The sequence below is a fragment of the Thamnophis sirtalis genome, unplaced genomic scaffold (genome assembly GCF_051295495.1).
Source record: "Thamnophis sirtalis isolate CommonGarterSnake01/CBP01778 unplaced genomic scaffold, rThaSir2_p1.2 scaffold_14, whole genome shotgun sequence".
NCBI lineage: Eukaryota > Metazoa > Chordata > Lepidosauria > Squamata > Natricidae > Thamnophis > Thamnophis sirtalis.
Window position 1 is genome coordinate 41,360,291 of NW_028261394.1, and position 17,801 is coordinate 41,378,091.

The 17,801-nt window shown below is 41.0% G+C and overlaps 1 protein-coding gene across 1 annotated transcript in view; it reads right to left on the reverse strand.

The window, feature by feature from the left end:
* Positions 1–17,801, reverse strand: part of ITFG1 (integrin alpha FG-GAP repeat containing 1) — a 118,701-nt gene that overhangs the window by 35,896 nt on the left and 65,004 nt on the right. Inside the window, exons 11-14 of the mRNA XM_087728942.1 lie at positions 16,053–16,203; positions 14,247–14,355; positions 12,197–12,240; positions 6,366–6,444 (exon numbers count right to left, since the gene is read on the reverse strand). Of these exons, the coding sequence (XP_087585068.1) occupies positions 6,366–6,444; positions 12,197–12,240; positions 14,247–14,355; positions 16,053–16,203 (383 nt within the window). The remainder of the gene's footprint in view (positions 1–6,365; positions 6,445–12,196; positions 12,241–14,246; positions 14,356–16,052; positions 16,204–17,801) is intronic.

Below are 17,801 nucleotides of genomic sequence, written 5' to 3' on the forward strand. Positions count from 1 at the left end.
TTGGGCTTGGACAATCCAGAACCGTGTCACCTACGGTCTGACTTAAGCATAGTACACAAAATTGTCTGCTACAACGTCCTACCTGTCAACGACTTCTTCAGCTTCAACCTCAATAATACACGGGCAAGCAAGCGATACAAACTCAAGGTAAATCACTCCAAACTCGATTGCAGAAAATACGACTTCGGCAACAGAGTGGTCAACGCCTGGAATGCTCTCCCTGACTCCGTTGTTACATCCTCAAACCCGCACACAGCTTCAACATTAAACTGTCTAGCATGGACCTCACCCCATTCCTAAGAGGTCCGTAAAGGGGGCGTGTATAAGCGCACCAGCGTGCCTACCGTCCCTGTCCTACTTCCCCATTTATTTCTACTCATTTCCTTTGTCCATGTCCATGTTTATCCTTATACCTGTTATCTTGTACATGTTTGACAAACTAATAAATAAACAGATAGACCTCCAAGAGGCCTCATGGTCTTCTGAAAGAATGCGAATGACCAGATGACGGCAAGGAATATAATTCTCCACCTTTCAATCAGAACTGAGGAAGCAAAATCTCTTCCAAGGAGAAACCAAGGAAGTCCACTTGCCTCTTGAAAGAGGACCTTGGCTTGGATGACTGGGAATCTCCATAGACATTTGGCAAAGAGATGACCTTCTTCAGCTACTTCAATTGTTCTTGAGACAAATTTTGCCAAGGGTTGGCAAAGCTGGCTTAGAGGGAGTAATTTGCTTAATTTTTCTTTTAAGATAAAGGCATATGGTATGAGGCTGTACAGCCGTGGGTATTTCCCTGGACTCTGATGCGTAGTTATCTACGGACATGCCATCACTGTTACCAAATGGTAATGTACAATGTGACAAAAGAGCAAAGTCATTATACACATGATTGAACAGCAATCACACCGACCGTATTTAACTTTAATTGAACGTACATTGAAATACAATCAAAGAACATGCATTTCTTGTCTCCCCCCCCCCCTACATTCTCAAAGCACTGCCTCTTAGATACTATTCAGAGACCCAAGACTAATCTTCTTCTCAGGAAACAGTGAATATTTCAGGCTAAATTGCAGCTGGAGATGTTTAATAGTAATATACCAATAAAAATATTACTAGAGGGCTATTAAGAAAAGTGCAAAAAAAAATCCATAGGGTACTTCAGCTTTAAGCATAAAAGAATCTATTGGATAACACTAAAGTTTAAGCCTATAAAACGCAGAAGCACCACAGATGGCTCGTGTTTTAATAAGTAATGAATATATGCATAAAATCAACGGCTAATATAATATAACCAGCGCAGTGTTGTGGAGTAGACAATTAGCTGTCCCTTTTTAGGGCACTGTTTAAGAACAACCGAGGTAAGATACGTGAAAAATTCAGAGCATTCAAAAGCACAAAATGTGTACGCCAACAACTATGTTTACTCCTGTATTGGATTGCTTGAGGGAGAAGGATGAACTAATTCCATCCCTCTGTTCTAAATTTGAAAGTAAAGTTCTTTCCCTTATAAGCCAGAGGGGCTGTGTATTACCTTACATTTTTTAGGAGCTGTCAGGGGCTAATCTAATAACTGCTGTTTTCATCATATGTTTGACTACAAAGTGGGTGGGTGGGTGGGAGCAGTACTGAATTTTATCACCTAGGAAGCAGCTATAACATTGCTTGCAAACAACAGGCCATTCATATTTAAGCCCAACTTCTCAAAGCCATCCATATTTATTCATCACAAGGCTTTAATTGGGGGTTGGATTCAGTAGACGTCCCACTTATCTGCCTTCTGCTCCCCCGACCCGCAGTCGCAATTTGCACGCTTGACGTCATTCATTTCTTCAAAGGCCCGTTTTGCAGATCAGAACGGACTTAATGTCCTGCAAATGATTACTGTACAAGCCAAGCGTGGGAAGGTTTCCTCGAGAACTGCTCAGAGATTAGGAAATGTCCTTTTGATGAACAAACTTGGACTGCTAGGAAAGGCAACTAGTTCTTCTCTGTGGTCACCCAAGGAGGTGTAGGAGACTCCTACAAAGACATCGGTTCTCCTAGATTAAGGGTCGTCCAACTTTGGCAACTTCAAAACTTGTGAACTTCAACTCCCAGAATTCCACAGCCAGGGGAATTCTGGGAGTTGACGCCCACAAGCCTTGAAGTTGCCAAGGTTGGACACCTCTGTCTTAGATGGAATTGTCATGGATCGTGGGTCTTCACAGCCCTATAGTGATTGGGCTGGAGAAGGTCTCCCATATTGGGACAAGGGCAATTCTGTGAATTCATGGTTAAGAGAGGAATTCTCTTTTCTGATGCAGAATCTGATTTTGTCAAGTAATATTCCATGTCTTCTTTGTCCTTTATTTTTAAAGTCAGTCTACCCATCTCTGCACAGTCTAATATTTTCCAAATTACATCCTCATCTGATGGAGTGTTCTCATTTTTCCAATATTGCGCAAATACAATCCTTGCTGCTGTCAGCAAGACTAAATGCAAAACTAAATTTATAGTCCCTTTATCATAACCCTCCAGCTTTATACCCAACAAAAATATTTCTGGTTTCAGATCTATATGTTGCTTAATCATCTTTTCCAACCAAGTATGCATTTTCTTCCAATATTTTCTTGCTTTCATACAAGTCTAACACATATGATCATAAGTACCTGGGAACTGACTGCGGGAAACGTGGACTTATTAGGAAATATATGCTTAAAAGGGAAACAGGTTTTTTTTTTCAGATTTTACTTTAGAAAAATGATCTATGGTTTATCATGTTACCTACCTAATATTCAACCAAGAGTCTTGAATAAATCATGGCTTTCCTCCCTTTTTTTCTTTTGCAATTTCAGTCTGTTCAAAAATGCTCATATTTCTGTCATACCACCTAAATCTCTGCAGCCTAATCAAAAGTCTTCTTTCCCATACAACCAGAGCCGTTCTAGCCCAGATGAATGCACACTGGGCTATTCAATAATTTTGAGTATTTTAGCAGCAATCATGACTCATACTTCTGATTCCTTGATGCTGAATGAGGCACGGAACTGGAGCAATGTTAGAGATCATTCTCCAGGGTTTGGGGTTTTTTTTTTTGCCCAGTTTTAATTTACTCACTTGTTTTATCGCGGTCATTAACCAACTCTGAGAGAACTGGCATTCTAACATTCAAAATATCCAAAACTAAACTGACAATGTCAGGACAGTTTTAAAAAGTACATGTACAGGAAAAAGAAAACTGGCTGAATTAGAATAGGTTAACAGGCTTGCTTAGGATATGTATGTATGTATGTATGTATGTATGTATGTATGTATGTATGTATGTATGTATGTATGTGTGTGTGTTGTTTTTTTTATTTGTGCTGATAAATAAATAAAGGGAGACTAGTATAGATCTATTTCAAGCTATTTAGCTCTCATCAGCTAGCCATACCCTTACTGGGATTTTTATATATATATATATATATATATATATATATGTATATGTATATGTATATGTATATGTATATGTATATGTATATGTATATGTATATGTATATGTATATGTATATGTATATGTATATGTATATGTATATGTATATGTATATGTATATGTATATGTATATGTATATGTATATGTATATGTATATGTATATATACATACACACACACACATAAAATCAAGAAGTAATTAAAATTAACAAGCTGTATAATATAACTTGAAATAGCATAAAATACAAACACTATACAAATGCTAACTGGCCAGGTATCTTGCTGCTATATTTAAATATGGCTAGTTCCTAGGTTTTTTAAAAAAATCATTTTTAATTTTTTTTGCAATGTTTTTAGTATTTTATTTGTAATATATTTTTTGAATTGTAAACCCTCTCTATAGTCATTTGACTGAGATGGGCGGCTACCAAAATTGAATAAATACATCATGTTCTCTCTCTCTCTCTCTCTCTCTCTCTCTCACTCTCTCACACACACACAAACACACACACACACACACACACACACCCCAGAAGTGGTATTCAGCAGGTTCTGACCAGTTCTGGAGAACCGTAGTGGAAATTTTGAGTAGTTCGGACAATCGGTAAATACTACCTCTGGCTGGCCCCGCCCCATCGATTACCTGCCTCCCGAGTCCCAGCTGATCGGGAGGGAATGGGGATTTTACAATATCCTTCCCTTGCCATGCCCACCAAGCCACACCCACCAAGCCATGCCCCCAGAACAGGTAGTAAATTATTTTGAATCCCAACACATACACATACACACTCTCTCACATATTCATGCATATATATTCATAGATAAAACAATAAGCTTCTCCAAAAGGATTTAAGAAATACAAACTTCTCTTAACAGAGAAATATCCTATAATAGCTGACATGGATAGCATGCGGCGCTTCGGCCATTTCTGGCTATCCATATCAGGCAGGTTCAATTGCTCTTAATCATTCTTTGCCTCGATTGTGTGCCACCACGCAAAACTGGCAGCCTGTGGGCTATTTCAGGAATGATGTCAGCAAGTGGAAATTATTTATGCTTCGCTTTTCATTTATGACAATCAAAGATCGGTTCATTAGGAGAACCTCTTGGGAAGGTAGCTTTCCTTTTGGAAGGACCTGAACCAAAATCGCAAACCTCTAGATTGAATGTAAAAAAAAAAAAAAGATCGAAGTATGCAAAGTTTCTTCCTTACTGTCCATGCTGGCCACAGGTCTGGCTTGGCCTATGAATATCAAATAATCCCTGGAAATTAAGGTTGAGCTCATTTTCCAGGGGAACTGAATGCTCCAGAGACTTGGCTTTCATTCAGATTTATATTTCTCTCTGTCCTTCTTATCAAGGGACAGGTTTTTCTTACCATCTGTGTGCTAAAAATGCTTTAATTTATTAAAAGCCCAGATGATTATAAAACCACCCAGACTGACAGGTCTCCTGCTGAGATCCAGTCTGTTACCAGTTTGGAGTAGTTAAAAATGGTCTCCCTGTATACGAAATGCTTATTATAATCTCCTTAATGATATGGGTACCTGCAGCCAGCTGTTCTACAACACCGTATATGATTATGGCGCTAGCGACCCCCCCTCCCCCAAATATTAAAATATGCAAGCTTGGGAAAGTGCTGACTCTATTATTATTCATTAGCGGTAGGGGGGGAAAAAAAACACATGACTGCATAAATAGATCCAATGAGTGCAATTAAGCCCCAAGAAAGATCACAATGCATTTATTTAAAGCTGCATTAATTCTGTGCTCTTTGCCCTTAAGAGGAAGTCAACAACAATGATCTTTTTATCTCTCTCTCTCTCTCTCTTTTTTTTTAAAGAAAAGATTTTATCTATTTTTTTCCCCTTTTTAAAAATAAATGCGTTTCATTTTCCACAACTCTTGGAGGGTTATTATTATTACCTGGCTAGGAATATTCAGGACTTATCACTGGTTTTAGTTCTTAACAACATGGAACCCTGAAGTCTAATAGTCTGTAGAGGTTTTCAGGTATCCAGGTTGTGGCTGTCCCAAAGGTGCTTTTTCAGGCGGCAACAGGATTTTCTTGTTTTTTTTTCCTTTTGAAGACGTTTTGCTTCTCATCCAGGAAGTTTCTCTAGGTCTTCCATTCCCCACCACCCTATCAGAGCTGAAGAAGCTTCTTGGATGAGAAGCAAAATGTCTTCAAAAAAAAGAAAGAAACAATGTTGATTGAGAAGAAAGTCCAGTTGCCTCCTGAAGCAGGGGTGAAATTCAGCAGGTTCTGATTGATTCTGGAGAACTGGTAGCGGAAATTTTGAGTAGTTTGGAGAACCGGCAAACATCACCTCCATTCCCACCCAGAGTGGAATGGGAATGGGGATTTTGCAGTTTCCTTCCCCCAGGAGTGGGAGGGAATGCGGATTTTGCAGTATCCTTCCCGCAGGAGTAGGAGGGAATGGGGATATTGCAGTATCCTTCCCCCAGGAGTGGGAGGGAATGCGGATTTTGCAGTTTCCTTCCCCTAGGAGTGGGAGGGAATGCGGATTTTGCAGTATCCTTCCCCCAGGAGTGGGAGGGAATGGGGATATTGCAGTATCCTTCCCCCAGGAGTGGGAGGGAATGCAGATTTTGCAGTTTCCTTCCCGCAGGAGTGGGAGGGAATGCGGATTTTGCAGTATCCTTCCCCCAGGAGTGGGAGGGAATGGGGATTTTGCAGTATCCTTCCCCTGCCACGCCCACACAGACATGCCAACAGAACCGGTAGTAAAAAAAAAATTGAATTTCACCACTGTCCCAAAGTTTAACATTAGTGGGGAATTAACTCTAAAACAGGGAAATCTGCCATTTGTGTTGTACAGAATCTGCTATATGGATAATCAGTACGTTGAAAAACCAATGCCATAGTCAACAGAAAGCAGTCTTACCCGACCCATTTTTCAAGTATCCATTGGCATCGACAGTTGTATACTTAATGTAAGGTCCAGGTTGATTCACACCAAAAGGCTGAAAGGAAAGGGACATTGCATTACTTCTCTTTCTGGTCCTAGAAATTGGTACAAGAAGCCATCACCCTCCAACAAATTCCTTTTGTTGCTGGCAGTGTTTTTCCACGATTAGAAGAACAAAGGTAAATAAATAGGTAGCTATTTCCACCCCTCTGAAGCGATCTACAGTTAGTCTTGACTTATGACCACAACCGAGCGCGGAATTTCTGCTGCTCAGCAAGAGAGTTGTGATAAGCTCATTTTCCCTCACTTTGCAACCTTCCTTGCCTTCGCTGTTAAATGAATCGCTGCGGTTGTGAAGTTAGTAACACTGTTGTAAAGCGAGTCTGGCTCCCCCCCCCCCTTTGACTTCGCTTGTCAGAAAGTCTAAAGAAGGCACCGCGTGGCCCCGGGACACTGCAAGCGTCATACACGCCAAGAGTCTGAATTTTGATCACGCGACCAGGGGGATGTTGCAATGGTCGTAAGCGTGAAAAAAATGATCACAAGTCACCTTCTTCAGTGCTGTTGTAAGTATGAATGGTCGTTAATTGGTTGGTTGTAAGTCAAGGGGTAACTGTATATACTTTCCAACCTGTCTCTGGGTAGGACTGCCTGGATAACATCCAAAAAATTAGCCATTTTAGAATAGAATAAGAGTTAGAATAGTATAAGATTTAGAAAAAGGTATAGAATAGAATAGAATTAGAATAGAATTTAGAAAAAGGTATAGAATAGAATAGAATTAGAATAGAATTTAGAATAAGGTATAGAATAGAATAGAATTAGAACAGAATTTAGAATAAGGTATAGAATAGAATTAGAATAGAATAAGATTTAGAATAAGGTATAGAATAGAATAGAATTAGAATTAGAATAGAATAAGATTTAGAATAAGTTATAGAATAGAATAGAATAGAATAGGAATAGAATTTAGAATAAGGTATAGAATAGAATAGAATTAGAATATAATTTAGAATAAGGTATAGAATAAAATAGAATTAGAATATAATTTAGAATAAGGTATAAAATAGAATGGAATTAGAATAGAATAAGCTTTAGAATAAGGTATAGAATAGAATATAGAATATAATTTAGAATAAGGTATAGAATAGAATTAGAATTAGAATAGAATTAGAATAGAATAGGATTTAGAATAGAATAAGATTTAGAATAAGAAATAGAATAGAATTACAATTAGAATAGAATAGGAATAGAATAAGATTTAGAATAAGGAATAGAATAGAATTAGAATTAGAATGGAATGAAATAGAATTCTTTATTGGCCAAGTGTGATTGGACACACAAGAGAATTTGTCTTTGGTGCAGATGCTCTCAGGGTACATAAAAAGACAAGATGCATTTGTCACGAATCATAAGGTTAATGATAATCTTAATGATAATCACGGGGTACAAATAAGCAATCAAATCATACTAGGAAATAATCAATATAATTCGTAAGGATACAAGCAACAAAATTACAGTCATGCAGTCATAAGAGGGAGGAGATGGGTGATAGGAACGATGAGAAGATTAATAGCAATAGTAATTTTTCCATCTATAACTTAGCTTTAACCTAGCTAGGAAGCTTCAAGGTTGATGTGAACACATAGTAATGTCTAAAATCACAATCTGGTGTGGGGGGGAAAAGGAATCTTCAGAAATGTTTTTAAAGATTCTCAGTCATCCAGGTCACGGTTGTCCCCAATGTGCTTTTTCAAGAGGCAACTGGACTTTCTTTTTTTCTCTCTCTCTCTCTGAAGACGTCTCACTTCTCATCCAAGAAGCTTCTTCAGCTCTGACTGGATGTTGGTGAATGGAAGGATTTATACTCCTTACAGAGAGCTGGTCATTTGCAAGTAGGCTCCACGGTTCCACCACAAAACCGCGGAGGACAAAATTGCGCTCGACGAAAGCTTGCATTTGACATCATCACAGCGCGACGAAAACATTGCGCTGTGATCGAAAAATGTAAAAATAAAGCGAAAACCTTACCCTAACCCCCCCCCAAACCTAACCCTAAATCTAACCCTAAACCTAACCGTTAACGTAACGCTAAATCTAACGCTAACCCTTAACCTAACGCTAAACGTAACCCTAACGCTGTAAACCTAACCCTAACCCTTAACCTAACCCTAACCCTAAACCTAACCCTTACCTTTATGTGAATCAGCTTGCTTTAATTTTAATTTTATTTCAATTTTTAATTTTTTTCATCGCGCTGTGATGACGTCACATGCGCGCTTTCGTCGAGCGCGATTTTGTCCTCCGCGGTTTTGAAGGGTCACGAGGCTCCACATCCATTTGCAGCACTCAGGTGACCCTGAGGACACAGGTAAAGCCCCAAGTGGCCTCAACGACCCTCTAAAAGGATGCAAATGACCAGCTGTCTGCAAGAAATACAAATCCTTCCATTCCCCACCATCCAGGCAGAGCTGAAGAAGCTTCTCGGATGAGAAGCAAAATATCTTCAAAGAAAAAAAAAACCCAGAAAGTTCAGTTGCCTTTTGAAAAGGGGACAATCTTCAGGCCTTCTTTTCCAGGGCAGCGATGGAGAAAACTGCAAATGCTTCCAGCAGAAATATTCCTTCTCATCAGCTAATGCAAGTCTAAAAAACATGATTGACTGCAAGCTGACAGTTTGATCGTACGAGGAGATGCCAGGAAAATGGATTCAGGCAAGCCGAAGTCGCCGTGATTGCCTGGCAGTTTCAAAGATTTTTCTTTTTAATTGCTGAATGTTTCTCTCTTTTAGAACAGGGAAAGAAAAGCAACGGCCAAAGAGTGGGAGATTTAGGAGAAGAAAGAGAACACGGATAAACCTCGGCTTACAAGCCATTAATTTAGTGCAGTGTTTCTCAACCTTGTCAACTTGAAGATGTCTGGACTTCAACTCCCAGAATTCCCCAGCCAGCATTCGCTGGCTGGGGAATTCTGGGAGTTGAAGTCCAGACATCTTCAAGTTGACAAGGTTGAGAAACACTGATTTAGTGAACATTTGAAGCTATGACGACAATGGAAAGAAGGGACTTATGATCATTTTTCACACTTAAGGACCACTGCAGCATCCCCACGGTCGCATCATCAAAATTCAGAATGCTTGGCCACCGACATGCATTTATGGCAGTCATACTATCCCGGGGTCATGGTGACTATCTGACAAGCAAAGTCAATGGGGAAGCCAGATTCACTTCAAGGTAAAGGTTCCCCTCGCAAATATGTGCTACTAGTTCCTGACTCTAGGGGGCGGTGCTCATCTCCGTTTCAAAGCCGAAGAGCCAGCGCTGTCCAAAGACATCTCCGTGGTCATGTGGCCGGCACGACTCAGCGCCAAAGGCGCACGGAACGCTGTTACCTTCCCACCAAAAGTGGTTCCTATTTTTCTACTTGCATTTTTAAATGCTTTTGAACTGCTAGGTTGGCAGAAGCTGGGACAGGTAAGGGGGGCTCACTCCGTTACATGGTGCTAGGGATTCGAACCGCTGAACTGCCGACCTTTCTGATCGACAAATTCAGCATCTTAGCCACTGAGCCACCGCGTCCCCATAATGACTGTCTTACTAAGGTATTAACTTCAGTTAATATTAAGATGTAAGTTCACTTCACAGCTTTGGCAAGAAATGGTGCAAAAACTCACTTAAAAACTGTCTTGCTTTGCCACAGAAATTTTGGGCTTAATTTTGGTCGTAAGTCAAGGACTATCTGCACATAGGTTGCCAGGAGCTTTGGTGGGAAGGTGCTACCCCACTCATGACCTGCTCTTTGAGTTTTCTATATTGGATGCATTCCTCTTTCTGGAGCTCAACTAATTCAAGTCACACTGAGTCATACTGGGCCATTCATTTGCTCTTAAGCCAAAGGCAATAAAATGAAGACAGACCCCCGCCCCAAGCCCCATGTCCCACCCTTGAGCAGGACAATGTCAGCCGCAAACGATCGACACCATACGCAGCATAGAAGATTTATTATTTCAAGTCTATCTCGTAAACTAACGGCCAGCCCTTAATGGGTGCTAGGTTAAGGATCAATGGAACTCAAGCGGGATTGTTTGTGGCAATGTAAGGATTCTAAGCTGATGACATGTTTAACTCCACCCCTGGCTCTGCCTGCTCCAGCCCTACAAATATATTTAACTAATATACAAACAAGAAAATATTAAGTCCGAGGCAAGCTGTAGGATTTCTGCCTTCTTCAGCTCTGCTCCGTTTGTCTAAGCGGTTTCTGATTGTGTACAGCTCAAGTCTGCCTTACACACCCACTGTGTGTATCCACTTCTCTTGTTCTACTCCATTTGCTTGCCTGTGTTTTCTGTGTTATCACCGATCTTATTTCTAAGGTTGGGATTTATGTACCTATTGCACACATATTTTTTGCTGAGCTGTCCTCATTAGTTAGAAATACCTTCTAACTAACAGACACGGTCAGGCTGCATCCATTAAACACTTTTCCAGGTCTTTCTGAGATCATTTGCTTCCATTCAGAAAACCACATGCCTTGTAAAATACATAACATAAAAAAAAAAAACTTTAAGCCCTTGGACAAGGACGTGGTAATTTAAGATGCCAGACCTCGTTTGATGTTTAATGTCAAAATAAAATAAAATAAGAAAGATGCAATGCACGTTGCTTCCTAAAAGACCAAACCAAATTTCTCCAGCTGTGAGTTTAAAGCTTATCTGTGACCAAGGCACCACGCTTAGAAGTTCTGAATGCCGACACAATTCCGAGGCCGTTTTAAAAGAAGAGTAAAGTAGTTCAGCCCAAAAGAGAATGGTTCTTTGCAAGCAAAGAAAAATCTAGAGCACTATTAATACTCGGCCCCAGCAGTGCTTCCGTGTTTACAGCCTTTTTTGGTGTGTTTTTTGAAGTCAAAAAATCACTATCAATGCGTTTCCTTGGGAATTCAGCGCAAGGATAAATACAAATTGGAAGGACAAAAACGCATGGAAAACAGAATGTCCTTTGCATCTCTCAAGATGGTGGCCAAGGGCACCTTTGGGAAGGGAGAGTAAAGAATAAGGAAAGTGGTTGAAAGAAGAAGAAGAAGAAGAAGAAGAAGAAGAAGAAGAAGAAGAAGAAGAAGAAGAAGAAGAAGAAGAAGAAGAAGAAGAAGAAGAAGAAGAAGAAGAAGAAGTAGAAGAACAACAAGAACAAGAACAAGAACTGGCTGTGACCAGGGGGGCCTTTGCCCAGGTTCGCCTAGTGCACCAATTGCGACCCTATTTGGACCGGGAGGCACTTCAGACAGTCACTCATGCCCTCGTCATCTCAAGACTGGATTACTGTAACACGCTCTACTTGAGGCTGTCCCTGAAAAGTGTTCAGAGACTGCAGCTGGTCCAGAATGCAGCCGCACGAGCAATACTGGGTGTGCCAAGGTACACCCACATCACACCTATCCTCTGCGAGCTGCACTGGCTGCCCATTGGTCTCCGAACACGATTGAAGGTGCTGGTTATTACCTTTAAAGCCCTACATGGCCTAGGACCTGGGTACCTACGAGACCGTCTCCTGCCACATACCTCCCTTAGACCAATAAGACCAATATGGAATGAGCTGCCCCCGGAGATCCGGGCCCTCCCCACTCTCATGGCCTTTTGCAAAGCCATTAAAACCTGGCTCTTCCGGCAGGCCTTCTGATTGGGGGTTTGTTGTCTTTCTTTTTAACTTCGTGTGTCCTATTGTTTTTAAGTCTTTCGACAGACAAAAGGGATGGTATGGATTGGAGGTGCCAGAATCCCCCCAGGAATGGATTTGAACAGCGTTACTTACGGTTATCTTGCGAGGACAGTCATTTGAGCAAAGGCCACTGAGAACTGTGGGTAAACAAGAGAACAGACCGACAGTTGTTAGCACTGGGAACAAGCTTCTTAGGCAAACACACCTGAATTTAAAGACGGGTTTTAAAGATGGCAAATGAAACTGTAAAGGCTCAGGGATAGGTAATTATGGATGTCTGTTTCTCACCATTATGGATGGGGAAAAAAAACATGATTTCTTATGCCTCTTTGCGCAATGAAGTTGCTCTGGTGTTTCATAATCAACTGAGTGATTGGGTGCCAAAGACAGCTATAAGGGTTTTTTTGGGGGGGGGGGGATTAACATGCTAAAAATTATTTGGGGAGGGGAGGCTTTCTAAAGAAATATTTTGGCTCCTGGCTCAGTAAGCTACAGAGCCTTAGATCTTGTCAGCTACCCAAAATTAGCAGACTGATACCTTAAATTGAGCCAATCACTTTCTCTCAGCCCTAGGAAAGGGGCAATGGCAAACCACACCTGAGAAGCCATGCCAAGACACCTGGGCTTTTCTATAAGTCTAAGTGCTATTGGCTAAGCGCTATTGCTATTCGTTTAAAACAGATCTTATTATTTTAGTTTAAACTTTATAGAGAGCCTCCTTTTTCTGCTGCCCCTCTCTCTCTCAAACATCTGAAGCCAGTTTTATTTCTCTGAGCTTGAGGATCAATGCTTCCCATCAGAATGCCTGGTGAGGCAGAAAAATAAACTCCTTTTATGATGATACTAGCTGTGGGCTTACATCTCCCAGCTGTGTTAGTCAGGAACAGCAAGCGGTAGATTGTCCTGAAGTTAATTCGCCATGGCTCTATCTGGAAACAGCCCTGCTCCTGAGCCTCAGCTAATGGTCTTTCGCATTTGCTTCCCTTGGATAATTTCTCCCTCCTGAACAAGAGGTGGAAACAAATTTGGTGTGTGTGTGTGTGTGTGTGTGTGTGTGTGTGTGTGTGATGACTTGAATCATTTGTAGGGAAGAGAGCACGTCTTTCTTCTTCTGTCCTGGCCATTTTTTTTACAGAGGCACGATTGAGAATGTTTTAACAAAGTGCATCACTGTTTGATTTGGTGGCAGATAGAAAGTCCATACAGAGAGTGGTGAGGACAACCGAGAAGATTATAGGAAGCTCTCTCCCTGTTATTCAGGATGCTGCTTATAAGCGCTATGTACTTAGAGCTCAAAGCATTGTTAGAGACCTCACACACCCTCTTCACTGCCTGTTTCTGTTGCTCTCCTCTGGGAGACGGTTTCGAAGTATAGCTAGCAGGCCTGTAACAGCTCTCTGTTCCCTATGCCATCCGTCTGAAGGTTCGTTTCTCTCTCCGTGCACATTTATACCACCACCGTTCTTAATGATGCAAGTAGTTGCTTGAGTTTGGAAAGATTTCTGTTTATAGATGAGGAACAATCAAAGAAACTGTTTAGAAAAAAACTCAGCGTGTCTCTCTCGGGTTTGTTTTTTTGGAATCTGACAGCTCCACACAATTTAATAAGCCCTCAGTTATTTCAGGAGCTACCAACAAATCTATTTTCTTTCTGCTTTTCTTGGTTCCCTTTTAATGCCTTGCATCTGAGACAGACATCAAAGTAACATTGTTGTTGGTGGTCTTACTCTTGAGCAAAGTGGAGGATAACATAGAAACTATCATGTTACTCGTTTCGTTAAATTTAGAGGCCACCTAATTCCAGATAACTGGGTAGTTGATGTTACAAAAGACAAATCGTGAAAAATGAAAATTGCTTCCCCAGATATTCGTACTGTATTACTTTTTATACTTAGGCTTTTCGTGAACTCAACGTGTAAAGAAAATGGCAAGAATGTTCTAAAATAAACAGCCCTGTATCTGGTTAACTAGGTTTTCTTTAACCTGTTCCTCTCAGGTATAAATTTTAATGTAATGTCCTATCTCAACTCATTACTATTTAATAGCCAACTTTCTGCTGTTCTTTCGGCTGGGTGGAAAACTATAAGCGGTATTGGATTTTCCCCTTAATAGCATTTTAATGTTTTCATACTGAGCCACTCACCAATGACTTTAACGAAGTAGGCATCTGCTTCGAAGTTATTTTTTAATGCGTGGATAGCAAGCTCTTTTTTAGGAGAATTCTTGCTGAGGACAATTATATCCAAAATTCCCTAGAGACAGAAAAAATGCAAAAGCACATAAATGAATCAGCAACTCAAAAAGCACTAAAAGGGTCAATGATGTCAAAACATAAAAATATGAAAGTTATAATGTCCATGGAGATTGTCAGTCATCCAGGTCATGGTTGTCCCAAAGATGCTTTTTCCAGAGGCAAATGTAGTTTTTCTTTGAAGATGTTTCGCTTCTCATCCAAGAAGCTTCTTCAGCTCTGACTGGATGGTGGGGAATGGAAGGATTTATATTCCTTGCAGACAGCTGGTCATTTGCAAGAAGGCTCCACATCCATTTGCAGCACTCAGGTGACTCTGAGGACACAGACAATCCTCCAAGTGCTCTCAAAGACTCTCTAAAAAGGATGCAAATGACCAGCTGTCTGCAAGGAATGTGAATCCTTCCATTCCCCACCATCCAGTCAGAGCTGAAGAAGCTTCTGGGATGAGAAGTGAAATGTCTTCAAAAAAAAAATCAAGAAAGTCCAGTTACCTCTTTAAAAAGCACCAGTGGGAAGGACATAACAGTTTTTTTTTTAAAAAAAAAATCTAAATGTTTGACTATTAAAATATGATGATCATATTAGTATTAAATTGAAATCAGATTTTAAATCACAGATAGAACTAAAGCTTTTAAGAGTAATCCTGGTTTATTTAAAAGAGCTGTATTGCTCTTTTCTTCCCCAAAAAAGAGGATGTCACCAATGCTTTCTTCCCTTCCTTCCTTCCTTCCTTCCTTCCTTCCTTCCTTCCTTCCCTCCCTCCTTCCTTCCTTGTAACGTTCCCGTGGTTCGCCCATGAGGCCAATGTTGAGAAAAGACAGGAGACAACCTTTCTCGGGATGGAGCGACGACCCAGATTGGGGGTCTGAGAGCCCCTTTTATTGAGATAGGACAAAGGCAGGAGGAGCAATAGCATGTGATTAAAAACAGCCTGTAAAAGTACAATTTCTAATCTACTGCTCAGTCTATATATGGTCAAATCCTGGACGTCAATGATAGGGCACATCTCAGAATGTTATGTTATGCACTATCAGGATGTTATGGCGTTTTAGGAGTTTGTTTTCTCCTATGTGATTCAGCGTGGCTCTGCAACTATATTACAACACTTCCTTCCTTCCTTCCTTGACTCCCTCCCCTTTCTTCCTTTCTTCTTTTCTTCCATTTACACCCAATACCTGTCCATACTGCAAGTCATGACCTCTGAATTTAGTGTTCTTGGCCAAAGAGCCAAGGTGGCGCAGTGGTTAAATGCAGCACGGCAGGCTACTTCAGCTGACTGCAGTTCAGCAGTTCGGCTGTTCAAATCCCACTAGGCTCAAGGTTGACTCAGCCTTCCATCCTTCCGAGATGGGTAAAATAAGGACCTGGATTGTTGTTGGCGGCAAGAGGCTGACTCTGTAAACCACTTAGAGCGGGCTGAAAGCCCTATGAAGCGGTATATAAGTCTAACTATTGCTACTATTGCTATTGCCAACGGCCAACGATGGGACTATTTCTTATTGTTTTCCTACGGAAGCCTCAATGGCTCCGAATGATATCTCATTCGGAATATTTTGTTTTACTGAATCTTTTTGGTTCACGGGCTTCCAAGGTTGGTCAGATGGACCCCCTAATATGAACCAGTGTTTTAAATCATGGTTACTACATATAAGGAAGCTAAGAAGGCACCAACAGGACAAAAAGAGTCCAACTCACGTCTTCGTAAATGTCGAAGAAGGTGGCTACCATAGCATTCTTGATCTGATTTAGATCGGACAGCGCCCAGTGCACCTTAAACGACCGCCGTGCACCCTTGCAGCTCGCGTTCCGACATTCTTCATTCTCTAACAGGAAGGCCTGTTGGTTGCTGCAAACAAGGCATAAAGCAGGTATAAGGCAGTGGTGGGATTCAAATCATTTAACAACCGGTTCTCTGCCCTAATGACCAGCTGGGAAGGCGTGGCTTGGTGATCATGTGACTAGGTGGGCATGTCGAACTTAATGTCACTCATGTCGATGGGCGCTTCGCCTTAGCTGCTATAATGTAATAAAGGTTAACCAGAGAGGCAGTTTCTGTAAGCAGGGCAACAAAGATGAGGCTAGAAACAACACCAGAATGTTTCCTTCCTGCCTTCCTTCCAGGATTAGCCCTGTAAAGTGGGGAAAAACAAAAGGATATTTTTTCCAACAACCGGTTCTCCAAACTGCTTAGAAAGTTAACAACAAGTTCTCCCGAATAGGTGCGAACTGGCTGAATTCCACCACTGGTATAAGGACGTAAGCTCTCCTTGATGGCACCGATTGCAAGCCAGCATTGTAAACATTTACGGAAAATACCAGTCAGCAGCCCTGGATTGCAAAGTTTGGGGTTAAAATAATTATCAAACAAGAAAACCTCTAGGGAAGTTTCTTTCAAAACAAAACAGCACTCTAAACAATTTTTAGTGCTTAATGGCTTTTTAAAAAAAACCTAGAAGAACACAAAAGTGATAATTCACATATAGGTTGTGTGCTATTTCCAGTCTGGAAAAGACAGGATTCTTGTTTGAATTTTTGATGGACCCAAAAAAGACACTCTTGGTTGAATCCTTGCCCTGAACTGAGATGAACCCCAGGAAAGAAACAGAAAGTTACCAAACTCCAAACTATCATTTGTTTTTGCCATCTGGCTGTAGTCTTAGCTTCCCTTTGGTCAAGTCGATCAATTTCACACACGCACACTTATACGGGTTTATCTATGATCTCCTAGGGACGCAGTGGCTTGGCGGCTAAGACGCTGAGCTTGTCGATCAGAAAGGTCGGCAGTTCAGCGGTTCGAATCCCTAGTGCCGCGTAATGAAGTGAGCTCCTGTTACTTGTCCCAGCTTCTGCCAACCTAGCAGTTCGAAAGCATGAAAAATGTGAGTAGAAAAACAGGAACCACCTTTGGTGGGAAGGGAACAGCGTTCTGTGCGCCTTCGGTGTTGAGTCATGCCAGCCACATGACCACGGAGATGTCTTAGGACAGCGCTGGCTCTTTGGCTTTGAAATGGAGATGAGCATCGCCCCCTAGAGTCGGGAACGACTAGCACACATGTTTGAGGGGAACCTTTACTTTTTATGACCCCCTAACTAGATCAGTCTGCCCCAATCTACTGTTCTTTGGCTGTGGTGGAGCTGCCTCTTTACGTTCTCAATAATCCAGGCTGAACCAGTTGGATGATTTGTTATGGAGAACTTTGGAAGAGTTAGTTCTGCACAGATGGTGTTTTTGTTACAGTAAGCAAAATATCTGGTTTCTTTGAAAGTGGATGTTAAAGCCAGCCAAATATGGACCTAGATTTTTTAAAGTTGAAGAATACTCGGCCAATACTACATCACAGCATTACAATAAACCTACGACAATACTGATTATTGTACTATGTAGGTGTAAGATATGATAGGAAAGGAAACCCAGTTTTGGAAATAAAAGAAAAAGAGCTATCA